This window comes from Pleurodeles waltl, chromosome 8 (genome assembly GCF_031143425.1).
Source record: "Pleurodeles waltl isolate 20211129_DDA chromosome 8, aPleWal1.hap1.20221129, whole genome shotgun sequence".
NCBI lineage: Eukaryota > Metazoa > Chordata > Amphibia > Caudata > Salamandridae > Pleurodeles > Pleurodeles waltl.
The window spans coordinates 1140161006-1140174040 of NC_090447.1; the positions used below are offsets into that span (position 1 = coordinate 1140161006).

A 13035-nucleotide genomic window follows, 5' to 3' on the forward strand; every position below is an offset into this window, starting at 1 on the left:
TGGTGGATACTCTATCTGCAGATTCCACACAGCCTGCCTGCTGCCCTACTCTGTAGAGTTTGGACCTTTGGGATATTTTGATTCTGAGTTGGATTTGCTCCTTGTCAGTTATCTTATCAATATTGTCATTCACTGACACTTGCAAGACACCTTTTCACCAAGAGCCACTCTTTGCACCGGAAAGGCCTCATGTCAAGGACCCCAGGCTGAAAAAACACCAATCACTGAGACACTAAACTACCACCTTTGATGCCAAAATCAGCTCTAAGGTTGGCAAGCCTTTTGTGCCTTTAAAGCTAACAAAGATTCCAACTGTGACACAAAAGAGACTACAATTGTTGTGTAAAAAGCTGACTCTGTTTATATTATACCAAAATGAGGTACAGTGTGCACAGAGTCCAGGGTTTCTCCAGAGGCTTAAAAGAGACTAAAGCAGATAATACTAATGCTCTCTTTTGTGGTAGTGTGCTCGAGCAGTTAGGCTTATCAGAGGGTAGTGCAAAGCATTTGTTGTACACACACATTCAAGAAATGAGACACACAATGAGTAACTCGAGGCCATTTGTTGTAAATAGCAAATATATACTTTGTCACTTTATTTCTAGAAGCAGAAGGTCTTTGTTGCAGGTAAGTGCAGTTGGCAATAGGTATCAAGCATATATATCAAATGTACTTTGTTTGGGTTTTGCAGATAAAGCAGTTTACAAGTAAGTAACACTTTTCTATTTGAAAAGTTGACACTCAGTGCAATTATTCATAGGAGTCAATAGAGTCCTAGGTGGGAAATAGTGCTTGTACTGGTAACAGGTAAGTACACAACTGAAGATTTCAGTCTTTGGGGGTTAGGATGTCCAGGTAAGTACCCGTGGTTCCAGGACATAGGCATGGGGGGGTTTAGGTCAGCAAGGGGTAGGTCACAGGTTCACACCAAACACACACCCTCAGCAGCTTGGGGGGGAGGGGGGGGGCAGGGTACAAACACAGAGCTGGGTACCCAATGCTTTTCATTGGGGGGAACCCCGGGTTCACAAAAGATGCTGCAGGCTGGGTCCAGGGTGTCGGTTCTGGGGAACCAAAGGCTGGACAGATAGGGGAGGTGCCCGCTGGACCGGTTGGTCGGATTCCACAAGGCCAGGGGGCTGCGGGTGCAGGAGTCTCCTTGGGCGTTGGGCATCTTCGTCAGATTCGGCCACAGCCAGGAAGGGTCCTCAGTATTCAGGCTGCAGGTGTCATGTTGGCCAGGAGGGGTCAAACCTGGGTGTACTTGAGGTTGGAATTGCCTGGGGACCTTCTCTGGACCGGTGGGCCACCTGGACTCGGGCTGTGGGCATTAGGTGCAGAGTGGGCAGGGCTTGCGGATCCAGTGCGGTTCTTGAGTCCTTTTTGGAGATTTCTTCTGAACGGGGCCTCTGTCCTTGGGAGTACTTGGTCCTCTGCTAGGCAGGCAGTCCTCTGGGGGGGCGTGTAGAGGTTGGTCCTGCAGGATGTTGCCTTCTCAGAGCAGGGGTCTTTGAAACTTCAGACAGGTCGGTAGGGCTTGGGGCCAAGTCAGTTGTTGTCTGAAGTCTTCACTGCTGGGGTCGGCTCGGCAGATCTACCTCTTTCCTCTTGGTGTCACCAGGAATCTTGTGAGTAAGGTTCAGGGGTGGGCCTAAATACTAAATTTAGGGGCGTTACAGGGGTCAGAGGGCAGTAACCGGTGGCTACATCCATCATGCGCCTCCTCCTTTTGGGGAAGGGGATATGTTCCTATCTCTGTTGGTCCCTCTCCTCCAAACCAAGATAAAAGATTCTGCAAAGGGGGGTGAGGGTGTCACTTCAGTTTTGGTCACTCCTTGTTTTTCCTAATTTTCCCACTGAAACTGCCGCCAAAAGTGGGGCTTGGTCTGGGGAGGTGGGTGTAGAGGTTGAGCATCTCCGCTAGCTGGAGTGCACTTGGGGCACTGTAACGGGAGGCCTGTGCCTTTGAAACTCACCGCCAAGTGTTGCAGTTCCTGCGGGTGGGAGGTGTGAAGTACCTCCACCCAGAACAGGCTTTGTTCCTGAGCCCAGAGAGCACAAAGGCTCTCACCCCATGCGGTCAGAAACATATCTGTTAGTTACAGACTGGTTGACTAAAGGGGTGGAAAAAATACACGGGGCATCTCTAAGATGCCCTCTGGGTGCATTTTGCAATAAATCCAACACTGGCATCAGTGTGGGTTTATTGTGCTGAGACGTTTGATACCAAACCTCCCAGGCTTCAATTAAGCCATCATGGAGCTATGGAGTTCGTAATGACAAACTTCAAGTCCATGTACTTACTATGGCCACACTTCACTTATAATGTTTAAGGATGGAATTAGACATAGTAGGGGCATATTGGTCATGCAGCTATCTCCTCGCCTGTGGTATAGTGCATTCAGCCTTAGGGCTGTAAGGCCTGCTAGAGGGGTCACTTACCTATGCCACAGGCAGTAGTTTGTGACTGCGGTACCATGGAGGAGGTGCCATGTCGACTTTAACTTCTCACCACCAACACACAGAGCCTGCAGTGGGAGTCTGCATGTGTTTGGTGAGGGGTCCCTTACAGTGGCAAATACATGGTGCATCCCTTAGGGACCCTCCCTGGTCACAGAGCCCTTGGTACCACTGTGTAACCAATGGTACAGTTTAGGGAAAGAACACTGGTGCAGGGGCCTCGTTAGCAGGATCCCAGCACACACTGTCAAGTTAGCATCAATATGAGGCAAAAAGTGTGGGGGGGGGGGTGGTAACTACGCCAAAAGGAGCTCTTTCCTTCACATCGTACCTCCAAAAAATATTCTGGCCTGCCCTCTACTATCACGGGAACTAAACCTCACCCCCTTGAAGACAAATTGCCTTCCCTTTGAAGAGGCAGTCTTGGAGGAACTTGAGGGATACCCTATACCAAAGAAGTCCAGACACTTAGGGCATAGTCTAGGGCCTCAAACATCATTGCCTCACACACCACCCCCATCACAGTCGGCGCACAAGTAAACCTTCTCCAGAGGGGCAAATCTCCACCACCAACATATTCACACCCTACTGTGGCCTATCGTGCTGGCATTCAACGACAAGCTGCTCACCATCAAGTCAACTTCCTGTGGTAGTGGAAGGCAACAACTTCTATTTGTACACTCTGTGCAAGATGAAATGCTCTGTCCATTTTCTGCCCATTTTTAAAAGCATTGCCTGGTGTGAGAAAGAGAACTTCAGGGAGAGCTTGAAGACTGGGTTATTTACTCCTAGACTAAAGAAGGTATGCAAGGCACCCAGTAGACCTCAATATACATCAGGGGCCATGTGACGTCGGACTTTGTAGTTGTGCTTATGGCTCAGAAGAGAGCATTTGCCTAAGACAAAGGCAACGCTTTGCCTCCAGACAGGGAGAGATGGATGCCACCAGCAAACTTGGGGCAGCTGGAGCTGTAGCACACTACAATACGATAGATAATATTTAGGAGGAAATGGAGCAACTGGTTTAGCATATTCCTGAAGCCTACAGGAAGCGTGGTAGGGAGTTGGTGCAGGAGGGCAATTCAAGCATCATCAGGTGCGCCTTAAATGCAGATGACACTGCCTCAAGAGAGATCAATACCAGTGTGATCCTGCTCAGGCATGCATGGCGTCGGTTAAACAGATTCCCTTCAGAAATGCAACACCAGTTCATAAGTATCCCCTTCGATAAGGGAGGATTTAATCTCCCCTCAGGTTGACTTTGTGCTTTAGATTTAGAATGAGACTGATAACACCAAAGCCGTGGGATGCTTAAACCCAGCCTGAAAAGTCTGTTTTTTAACATCAACACTGACGTTCACCATCAGCGGGCAAGAGGAAGCGCCAAGACTGTACTCTACTGCAGCAATCAGGTTACCAGGCACACCTGTCCTACCAAGAGACTCAGGCTCAGAAGTCTGTTTAGGTGGAAGGATTCAAGGGGATGTCTCTGTTAGGGGTGCCTGCTCTTCATAGCAGTAACTTCCTCATGATGCACCCTAATCACACCTGTCGGGGGAAGAATTGGGTTGTTCTTTCACAGTATGAGAAAATAACAGACTAAAATGGGCCCTGTCTGTGCTGTAGCAATGAGACTTCTTAGTTCCACACCAACATGCCATCAAAGTAGCACACAATCATCCTAGAACGCCAGTGGCTGCTCATGGGAGAAGCACAAGCACACCACAGCAGAGGAGCCATCAGACCTTTATCCCCAAATCGGGGAGTAGGAGTGTCTTTGTTTATTTGTTCAGTCCCCAAAAATACAAAATGCTGCAGCCTACCCTTAATCTCGAACTTTTCAACTGCTACATCCTTTTGAAATACTTCTGAATGACTGCCCTGCAGAATGTCAGCCATCTGCTCAGCACAAGAGATCCAACCCTTTGCCTGAAAGATACCTATATCCACATCCGTGTGCAGTCTTCACCTCAACGCTACTTAAGATAAGGTGGGTAAGTAGCCAAACTTGACAGTGGTCGTAGCGCAACAGTGATGAAACTGTTGGGAATGACTACCTCATGCATATCCCCTGTACCACATACACAACTACAGGTATGCTCCTTACAGGAGGGTATGGGCAGACGATAATAAGCAGCTGGTCAGTGAGAAGCTGTAGTGTTGTCAGGACCCAGAGTACAGGACAGGCTAACGTGGTGGAACAAAAAAACAATCGTCGTTGCTCAAGCTTTTCGGGACCCTCAGTTGCAAGTGGCCGTTACAGTTGACGAGTCATTCAGGCTGGAAAGCACTTGATTGTTTAGGGTACCTGAACGGCAGAAAGTACCTAGATGCCTGAATAGAGCTATTATCACATCTTCTTTCTTGAACTGACAGCAATTAATTGGCACTCAGATCTGTGCGCTCACTTGAAGCAAAACTGGCCTGGTGAGGTACAGACAATAGGGTGGCCATGTTTTACATTCTGAAATAGGGACTCCCTCACATCAGCAGTGGACCTTAGCGCAAGAATCTGACATGGGGTATTTGCATTCAGACTCAGCTCCTTGTGGAGCATCTACTGAAGGTGGAGAACAGCTATCCAGACCTCTTATAGAGGAAACATCAATAAATATATTGTAATGTCCAGTCATCCTTGCTCGACGTACCCTTTGATGGCTCCCATCTGTTCAGACACTAGGCAGAGTCGGCACTGGAAAGCTTTAAGGACAGCAAGACTACCCCACCCCGAAATCATGGATTTCGGTAAGACCGACTGTGAGGCTGTTGGGACTCGTGACCTCTTGCGTCTTGCTAGTAACACATGCACAGTGGCATATGCGGGCTCTGCAGTGGGACCTGAAGTTCCAGTGGGCGCAGCCTCAGGGAAATCTCTCCGACATGGTGCAGATCTCAGAGGGAACTTTGCAAGATCTGCAGTGGTGCCTAACGAACCGTGATTGGGTCAGAGGTAGATGCCTCTCGGTTCCCCAACCAGATCTCACAGTAGTGACAGATGCGTCATTCTTGGGATGGGGCGGCCATCTGGGTAAGGGGTTCAGCAGAGCCTGGTCTCTGGCAGAATCCAGATTCCATCGACTTGTTGGAGCTCCGAGCAATCTGGTTGGCATTGAAAGGCCTTTTTACCCTCTTTCGAAGGGAGACTAGTGCAGGTGTTCACGGACAACACCACTGCCATGTGGTACTGCAATACACAAGGCAGGGTGGGGTCATGGACCCTTTGTCATGAGGCTCTGCATCTCTGGACATGGATAGAACATCAGGGCATATCCCTTGTGGTTTAACAACTGGCAGGTTCTCTGAATGCCAGGGTGGACAAACTCCGCTAAAGATACAAACAGATCACAAATGGTGTCTCTATCCTGAGGTGGTGCAAGAGCTCTTTCAGCAGTGGGGGAGACCTTTGGTTAGATCTGTTTGCCACCAAGAACATGCAATGTTCACAGTATTGCGACATGAAATTTCCAAGGTGGCCCCTGCTCAGACGCTTTTCATCTTGAGTGGAACTGAGGCCTCCTGGACACCTTTCGGCCCATACCACTTCTGCCGAGAGTTCTCAAGGAGATCAAGAACGACTGGGCTCAAGTTGATCTTATGTCTCCGGACTGGGCACAGAGTGTGTGGTATCCCCACCTACTGAGCATGGCCATCTATCTTCTGGTCAAGACCGCCCCTTCGAGAGAATCTTCTATTGGAGCAGCAGAAGAGGGTTCTCCACCCAAGCCTCTCCAGTCTCCACCCTCTTGCATTGAGATTGAGCGGTGGCAGTTGACAGCTTTTGACCTTTCTTCCAGAGTCTGTGATGTCATCTTAGCGGCTAGGCGGTCCTCCAATAAAACAGTGTAAGCCTGCAGATGAAAGATATTTGTGGCATGGTGTGCAGAATAACAAGTTGATCCCCTTTCTGCCCCACTTTTTCAGTTTCTCCTTTTCATACTTTCTCTTGCCCAGCTGGGCTCTGCACTGGGAATTCTTAAAGGCTACCTCTCTGCTGTTTCTTCTTTTTTGCAGTTGCCTGACCAGCCATGCCCATAAGTAGGTTTCTCAAAGGTCTTGTACATCTTTCCTCCTTTGCCATATATCTTACCTCAGTGGGATCTTAATCTAGACTTAACATTCTTCTTGTGTGCTCCCTTCGAGCCTCTCCGCAACTGTCCTTTTTGGCTCCTTACAATTAAAACAGTTTGACGTGGCAATTATATCTGTCCGAAGAGTGAGTGAGCTTCAGGCCTTGTCTTTCAAGCCTCTTCATCTCACTATCTATCCAGGTAAACTGTCACTTTGCACTAAAGCCTGCTTTCTTACGAAAGCGGTCACTCCATTCCATGTAGGCCAATCCATCACCCTGCCTACTTTTTACACTCCTCCACATCCCTTTAAAGAGGATAGACTCCACTATCTGGACTCAAAAAGAGTGTTGCGTTGATCAAACTAAAGAATTCCATGTGTACAACCAGTTCTTTGTGGGGTATGCTGGAGCGAAGAAAGGTCGGGCCGTGCAGAAGCTAACCATCTATAGATGGGTCTTACTCTGCATTAAGATCTGCTACGCAGTGGCCAAAAAGCAGACCCCTGAAGGCTTGCAAGCTCATTCCACCAGAGCTAAAGCTGCAACTACTGCGTTAGCATGCGGCGTTGCAGTACTGGACATCTGCCAGGCAGCAACGTGGGCCTCTTTGTACACGTTCATAAAGCACTACTGCCTGGACAGTCCGGTCCGTAGGGATGGGCACTTTTGCCTGGTAGGTCCTGCAGGACTTACTCATTTGACATTGGTTCACAGACCCACCTCAGGGGGTAACCATGACAAGAAGTCATGGTTACCCCCATTTCCTGCCTGTTGTCCGTGTGTTCACTGGGATCCTGCTAACCAGTACCCCAGTGAATATGCTCTCTCCCTTTAAACTTGGTTATTTGAACCACATACACCCCACATTTGGCATACTGGTGCCCCCATGTAAGTCCGTAGTATATGGTACCCAGGGAATTGGGGTACCAGGGGATCCCCATGGGCTGCAGCATGTATTATGCCACCCATGGGAAGCCCATGCAAAGTGTATCTGCAGGCCTGCCATTGCATGCACCCTTTTCACTACAGGTCACTGCAAGTCACCCCTATGGTAGGCTGTCCTAGCCCAGAGGTCAGGGTACAAGTACCTGTGTGTATGGGCATCCCTGCATGAGCAGAGGTGCCCCCACAAACTCCAGCTCCATTTTCATGGTCTTTATGAGTGGGGGAACGCCATTTTATACGTGTATTGGACATAAGTTGCTACATATGTCCAGCTACAGAATGGTAACGCAGAACCTGGGCATGTTTGGTATCAGAGATGTTAGAATCATAACCCAATACTGTTGCCAAAATTGGAAGTATGATTCCATGAACTCTGGGGGCTCCTTTTAGGACCCCCACCATTGCTCCTACCAGCTGTCTGGGGTTTTCGGGCAGCCCAAGCTGCTGTCACCCCTCAGACAGGTTTCTGCCCTTCTGCTGCTTGATTAGCTCAAGCCCAGGCAGGCAGAACAAAGTGTATTTCTTGGAAAGTGGTCTGTCTGATTGCAAGTAATCCCTAGAAAGAGACATTTACTTGCATGCTCTAACTATAGAAGCAACTGTAATATAGCTACAAAGGGATAGTCATCCCAGGGCTAATCCCTGCTGCCTTGCCAGTGTTGTTTCCCCTTTCCATGTCAGTCAAACCATTAAGCTATGAAGTTGCATTCTACATCCACAGTCTGTATCTGAAAGAACACTAGACTCAGACTTTAAAAAGGCCCTAATATTTTACATTGCCGAAACCCCACTTGAGAAACCCCATTTCAAATTCTGTTTTATTAGGGTGAATAAGGCTGCTACAAAAAGGCAAAACAGTCCTTGCCTTCTATGGCAAGGGTGCACTCCGCGACAAATAAAGGGGGACTGCAGTGGCTTCTTTGGGTAACATAGCGCTTGCTGACATGCAAAGCAGCCAGTTCAATTCCACACACTTTTACTTAACAATGTCATGATATTTAGGCCCATCAGGAGCCTCAAGTTAGAAGCATGAAACAAAGTTTGAAGCAGATAAGCTGAGTTAGCTGCCTCCTATGGGAAAGTCACAGCTGAGATGCAGAGCATGTAATTTAGAGCAACACAGGCTACAAACGGAAGTGCTACTTACCTTGAAACAATTGGTTTGTAACTTGTAGTGCTGTAGATTCACATGTGCCCACTTGTCTCCCGGATCAGTGCACTAGATTAGGCTTTTTTTTCCTTGCACAATGTATCATTTCCCATAACTTTCAGCTACACTTACTTTATTTACTACATTCACATGTTGGTGGTTGGGTGGAGTGAGGAGTGAAGTGAAACACACTCAGATGGAGTCTTCACCCTACTGCATTGGATGGTTCGTGAGACCACTTGTTACCAAACCCTTCTTTGAACAAAAACATCTCGCAAACATCTGCGCTCAGCACTGCATGGCAGGAGTGTGCAGAGCATGTGAAGCTACAGCACTAAAAGTTACAAACTGGTCATTACAGAGTAACATTTTCCTTAGCTGTCTTCTCCAAGACATCACATTTTTGTTAAACTCCTAGATGTGCACTGTGTCTGGAGTTCTTCAAATTCTGCAGTGAAGAGTTCCAAGAAACACTTCTGGTTATGTGGTGGTTGAAGATTGTAATTAGGTAGCAGTTGTGAATACTTTGTGTAACCTTACTGGCAGGACCTTTCGGAAGAACCAGTGTTGACTTGGGTGGTTCACATGGAAAGGTTTCATTTTAGTTTGGTTGCAATCAGGTATTCTGTATGATCATGGGGTTGGCTACACAGTTGGCTGAGGAGTTGATACTGTGAGTTAAAACTAAGTTCAATGTTGCCTTCTGAGTGAGCGGGTGGGCAGATTAGTAGAATAAAGGCTAGAAACGAACATTCCAATCATTTTAATGGCCTATTTATGTTTGGCGAATCTACCCATATTTTTAAGGTGCCCAACATCATAGCTCTTTGTGATAGAGCTTCGGTCGAAAAGGACAAATGCACAATTTTTGAAGGTATGGTTTTCTCCCTTTGTGGTGTGTTGATGAATTGGCGCCCCCTATATGGCTTGTGGACTTGTGATGGTTTGACCTGGTGTTTCGGGATAACAGTTTGTTGGAGAGCAGTAGCAGTCTTCCATCTGATGTTTAGGAGCATTATGTCCCTTTTAATTGATTGATAGGAAGTTTCAGGCTGCCAGGAACAGGCTGAAACATCTCTTTGATGTGATGAATTGATTTAGTCTTAGTCTGAACTAGCATTGGTACAAGTCCCATCATTTATTGTTTGAGACTGCACATGTAGTAAAACTGCTGGAAAAGGGTAAGATGCCTGTGACCTGCTTGAATCATTGCACTTGTCTTATTGGCTTTGTACTCTTCTCTCAATCTGTTTTTTTCTGGGTGGTAAACCACATTGCTCTGTTAAATCTTAAAAATTGTCTACAAAGGTTTTGTTAAAGTTAGTATCTCGGGAAGACGAGCAGATCAGTTCTTTGCTTTTCCTAGCTGTACTGAAAGTAGTGATCTGCTAACAGACCTTCAGGTTATTTGGGAAATGTTTTCTTAAATCTACGTCAGGCATTATTAAAGATGATTTTGGGAGGATAAAATATTTTTCCACAAGTTAATCCCTTTCAGTCTCAGTGCTTCAGAGGCTTGTCAGATGTACTCTGCTTAAGGGCATAGCATGCAGAATCACCTATGTTTTTAAGATCATATGATCGTGGTTTCCTTTGAAATAGCTCATGTGAGGGTGGCAGTCGACCACAGCAACATTATCTCCAAATTCTGTAGAGCCACTGAAGAGCATCCTTGTTTTTACAAGATATTTGCAACATTGGAGCTTGAGAAAATGTATTTTAAGATTTCTGTTTGTTAGTGTGAGGAATGTCTAATCTGCATCAGTAATTTTTGCCTGTTTATTTTGGGGCAGTAGTAATCTGAATGGCCACTGATGCGGATTCAGTGGCATGTTGGTATGGAAGCTCTGTGTTGTAGTGTTTGCTGTGATGACTTCTTTGTAGTACATCTAGTTGTTGGCACTATAAGCATTACATCTCCCTGATTCATCTTGTAAGTTAGTTTTGTTCCCATTGTAGTTGTGACAGTGGAAGAGACTCAGGGCCTTATTATGACATTGGTGGTCCTAGGAACACCAGTGCTGATGTGGCGGTTGACTGCTGCACTCCAGGCGGTCCAACCGCCACAATACGACCCTAGCGGCGGGACCGCCAGAGGACCACCGTCCCCGTCAGGAACATTGTTCCCGGTGGGCTGACAACGGTCTGACTCGTGCTTCAGCCATGGTGGTGCTGAGTTCAGCACCGCAGTGCTGAGCACAAGAGTCCCCTTTCCACCAGCCTTTCCATGGTGGTTCAACCTCCATGTAAATGCTGGCAGGGAGGATGTACTGGGGGCCACAGGGGAAACTGATGCCCAGGGCATGGGCTGTGCAGTGCTCCCTGGCAGAACCCTCAGAATGCGCACTGTTTGCATTGCAGAAAGTGTGTGTTTCGAGGATGCTGGTGTGCTACGTTGTTGGCCTTGGCTCCCTTAAGGTGCAGTCGTTTTATTAAACCAGTTATAAAAACTCATACTGCCTCTTTTCGTCATTTATATATGAGACTGAATTGTGAATGAGAGAACCGGATGCAACCTGAGTGACCACAACTTCCCTGAGAAGCATAATGTGTCATGCGCTCCGCTGCCCAATCATCCCTATCTCCTGGTAGTGATGAGGCACTGCTAGTTAGCCGGAGCAAAACCCAGATTTAGAGCTACGTTGTCACCCGCAGGGGGTCAGACTCAGTCTCCCACACCGTGGATGATCTTGCTGCTCGAAATCCAGTAGTCTTATTAGAATAATGAGAGCCTACATGACAACTGTAGCACTGCTCCCGTCAGTCTGGCCGGTGAGAACATCCTAATATGATGATCCGGCCGGTCAGCCTAGCGGGAACATCGTAATACAACTGGGGTTGAGGCAGCTGGTATGACTGCTGCTTCCTGCCCATGAGTTGGGCGGTCGGGTAATTCTGACCGCCAAACTCATGAGTCCCTTATTGTATTAGAGTCTATAACTTGCATCAGTAAATTATTCCTAATGTTCAGAATCCTTCTAGTATGTGTGATGTCAGATTTTCGAGCCCAAATCTTTTTTGTAGTATTTTGCTTCCAAGATGAGTGCTGATATGGTATGGCTGCATAATGCACATCTGGTGATTCCCTTTACTGGAGAACCAAAGGCAAACTATTTATTTTGTGTATAGCTTGTTCACTCAAAACTACTCTTTACTATGGTGGTCGAAGTAATGGGAATCAGTCATCCTTGGTAATCTAGTTTTTGTTTTTAAGATGTCTGTCCCTCAGTCTGTCTGCATACATTGTATTTGAATTTTAATTTTATTAACAGTATGGTGGTCCCCATACTTTACATCATCTGGAAATTATGCTGGCCGGGTCTGTAGAGTTGACTGATCGTGAGAATGAGAACAGACAAGTAGAGGTGGTGGTTCAGATGCCTGGCTCAGAGCAGGAATGCCAGATCTAGTAAGGCACTTTGGAGAATCAACCGTATTCTGAGCGGAGTTTTCGGCTCTGCTTGGTTGAGCCTTTTATTTCAAACTTAAGGCCTGCTGGTGATCCTGTTTTTGGGACAGTGGTTATGTCCATCTGCAGCTCTTATCTATGATAGGGTTATAATGGAACAGACGTTGGTGTTAGTCTAGACAGTTTGCGCACAGTCCCTCTCATACTTTCAGCTTGCTTTTCTGTGTGGACAGCTTGATGGGCAGAGGGGATCCCAGATCCTTCGGGGACCGTTGCCATGTTCATATCAGTACGGATATTAACTTAAAAAGTCCATTACGGAGGAGATTTTACTTACTAGTAAGTTTTCTTTTGTGTATCTTCATTAAATTCAGAAATTATCGTGCCATTCTCGCTAGTGAATACAAGAGAATGAATACTTTAATAGTGGTTACGTTTAGACAAGGTCTTACTGTAGGCAGTTAATGTGGTGGCAGTTAATGTGGTAGCAGCCCATTTCATACCTTTGCATGCCAATTTGAAATGTAAACAGAAAAACTGTAAAATGTAAACGTAAATCCCCTGTGAAGATTTAAATATACAGTTAAAAACCGAAAGAAAATATTTACAGGGGTTAATTCTGGGTGTTGTTTGCAAGGAGGTCTATTCATACATCTTACAAGAAAGTTTTGATCTGTCTTTTGGAAACACTTTCGATCAAGTTTGCGTGTATTTAATGAAGAGTTGCCCTAGTTGAAAACCATGCTCTTTAGAATGTTAATTAGCATTGGTAAACTCAACTTTTTGTTCTTTTTTCTTTATTAGGCTTGGAGAAAATTGAAGCGCTCCAACAACATGAAAATGAAGACATCTATAAGCTAGCTTTTGAAATCATAGATCAGTATTTCTCTGGTGATGTAAGTTTGACAGTCGTTTGTTCCCGTGCATCATTTCACGTTATATACATGCAATGACCTTTTTTGTTCTATTTTTGTTATTAACTAGGTAAGCCAATTTCAGCCA

At 46.4% G+C, this 13035-nt stretch overlaps 1 protein-coding gene across 3 annotated transcripts in view; it reads left to right on the plus strand.

Annotated features, from left to right (window-relative positions):
* KPNA3 (karyopherin subunit alpha 3) overlaps window positions 1-13035 on the plus strand; it is a 542591-nt gene that overhangs the window by 466005 nt on the left and 63551 nt on the right. For all 3 annotated transcript variants that reach the window (XM_069205359.1, XM_069205360.1, XM_069205361.1), the window contains exon 16: window positions 12838-12929. In XM_069205359.1, coding sequence (XP_069061460.1) covers window positions 12838-12929 — 92 coding nt within the window. The remainder of the gene's footprint in view (window positions 1-12837; window positions 12930-13035) is intronic.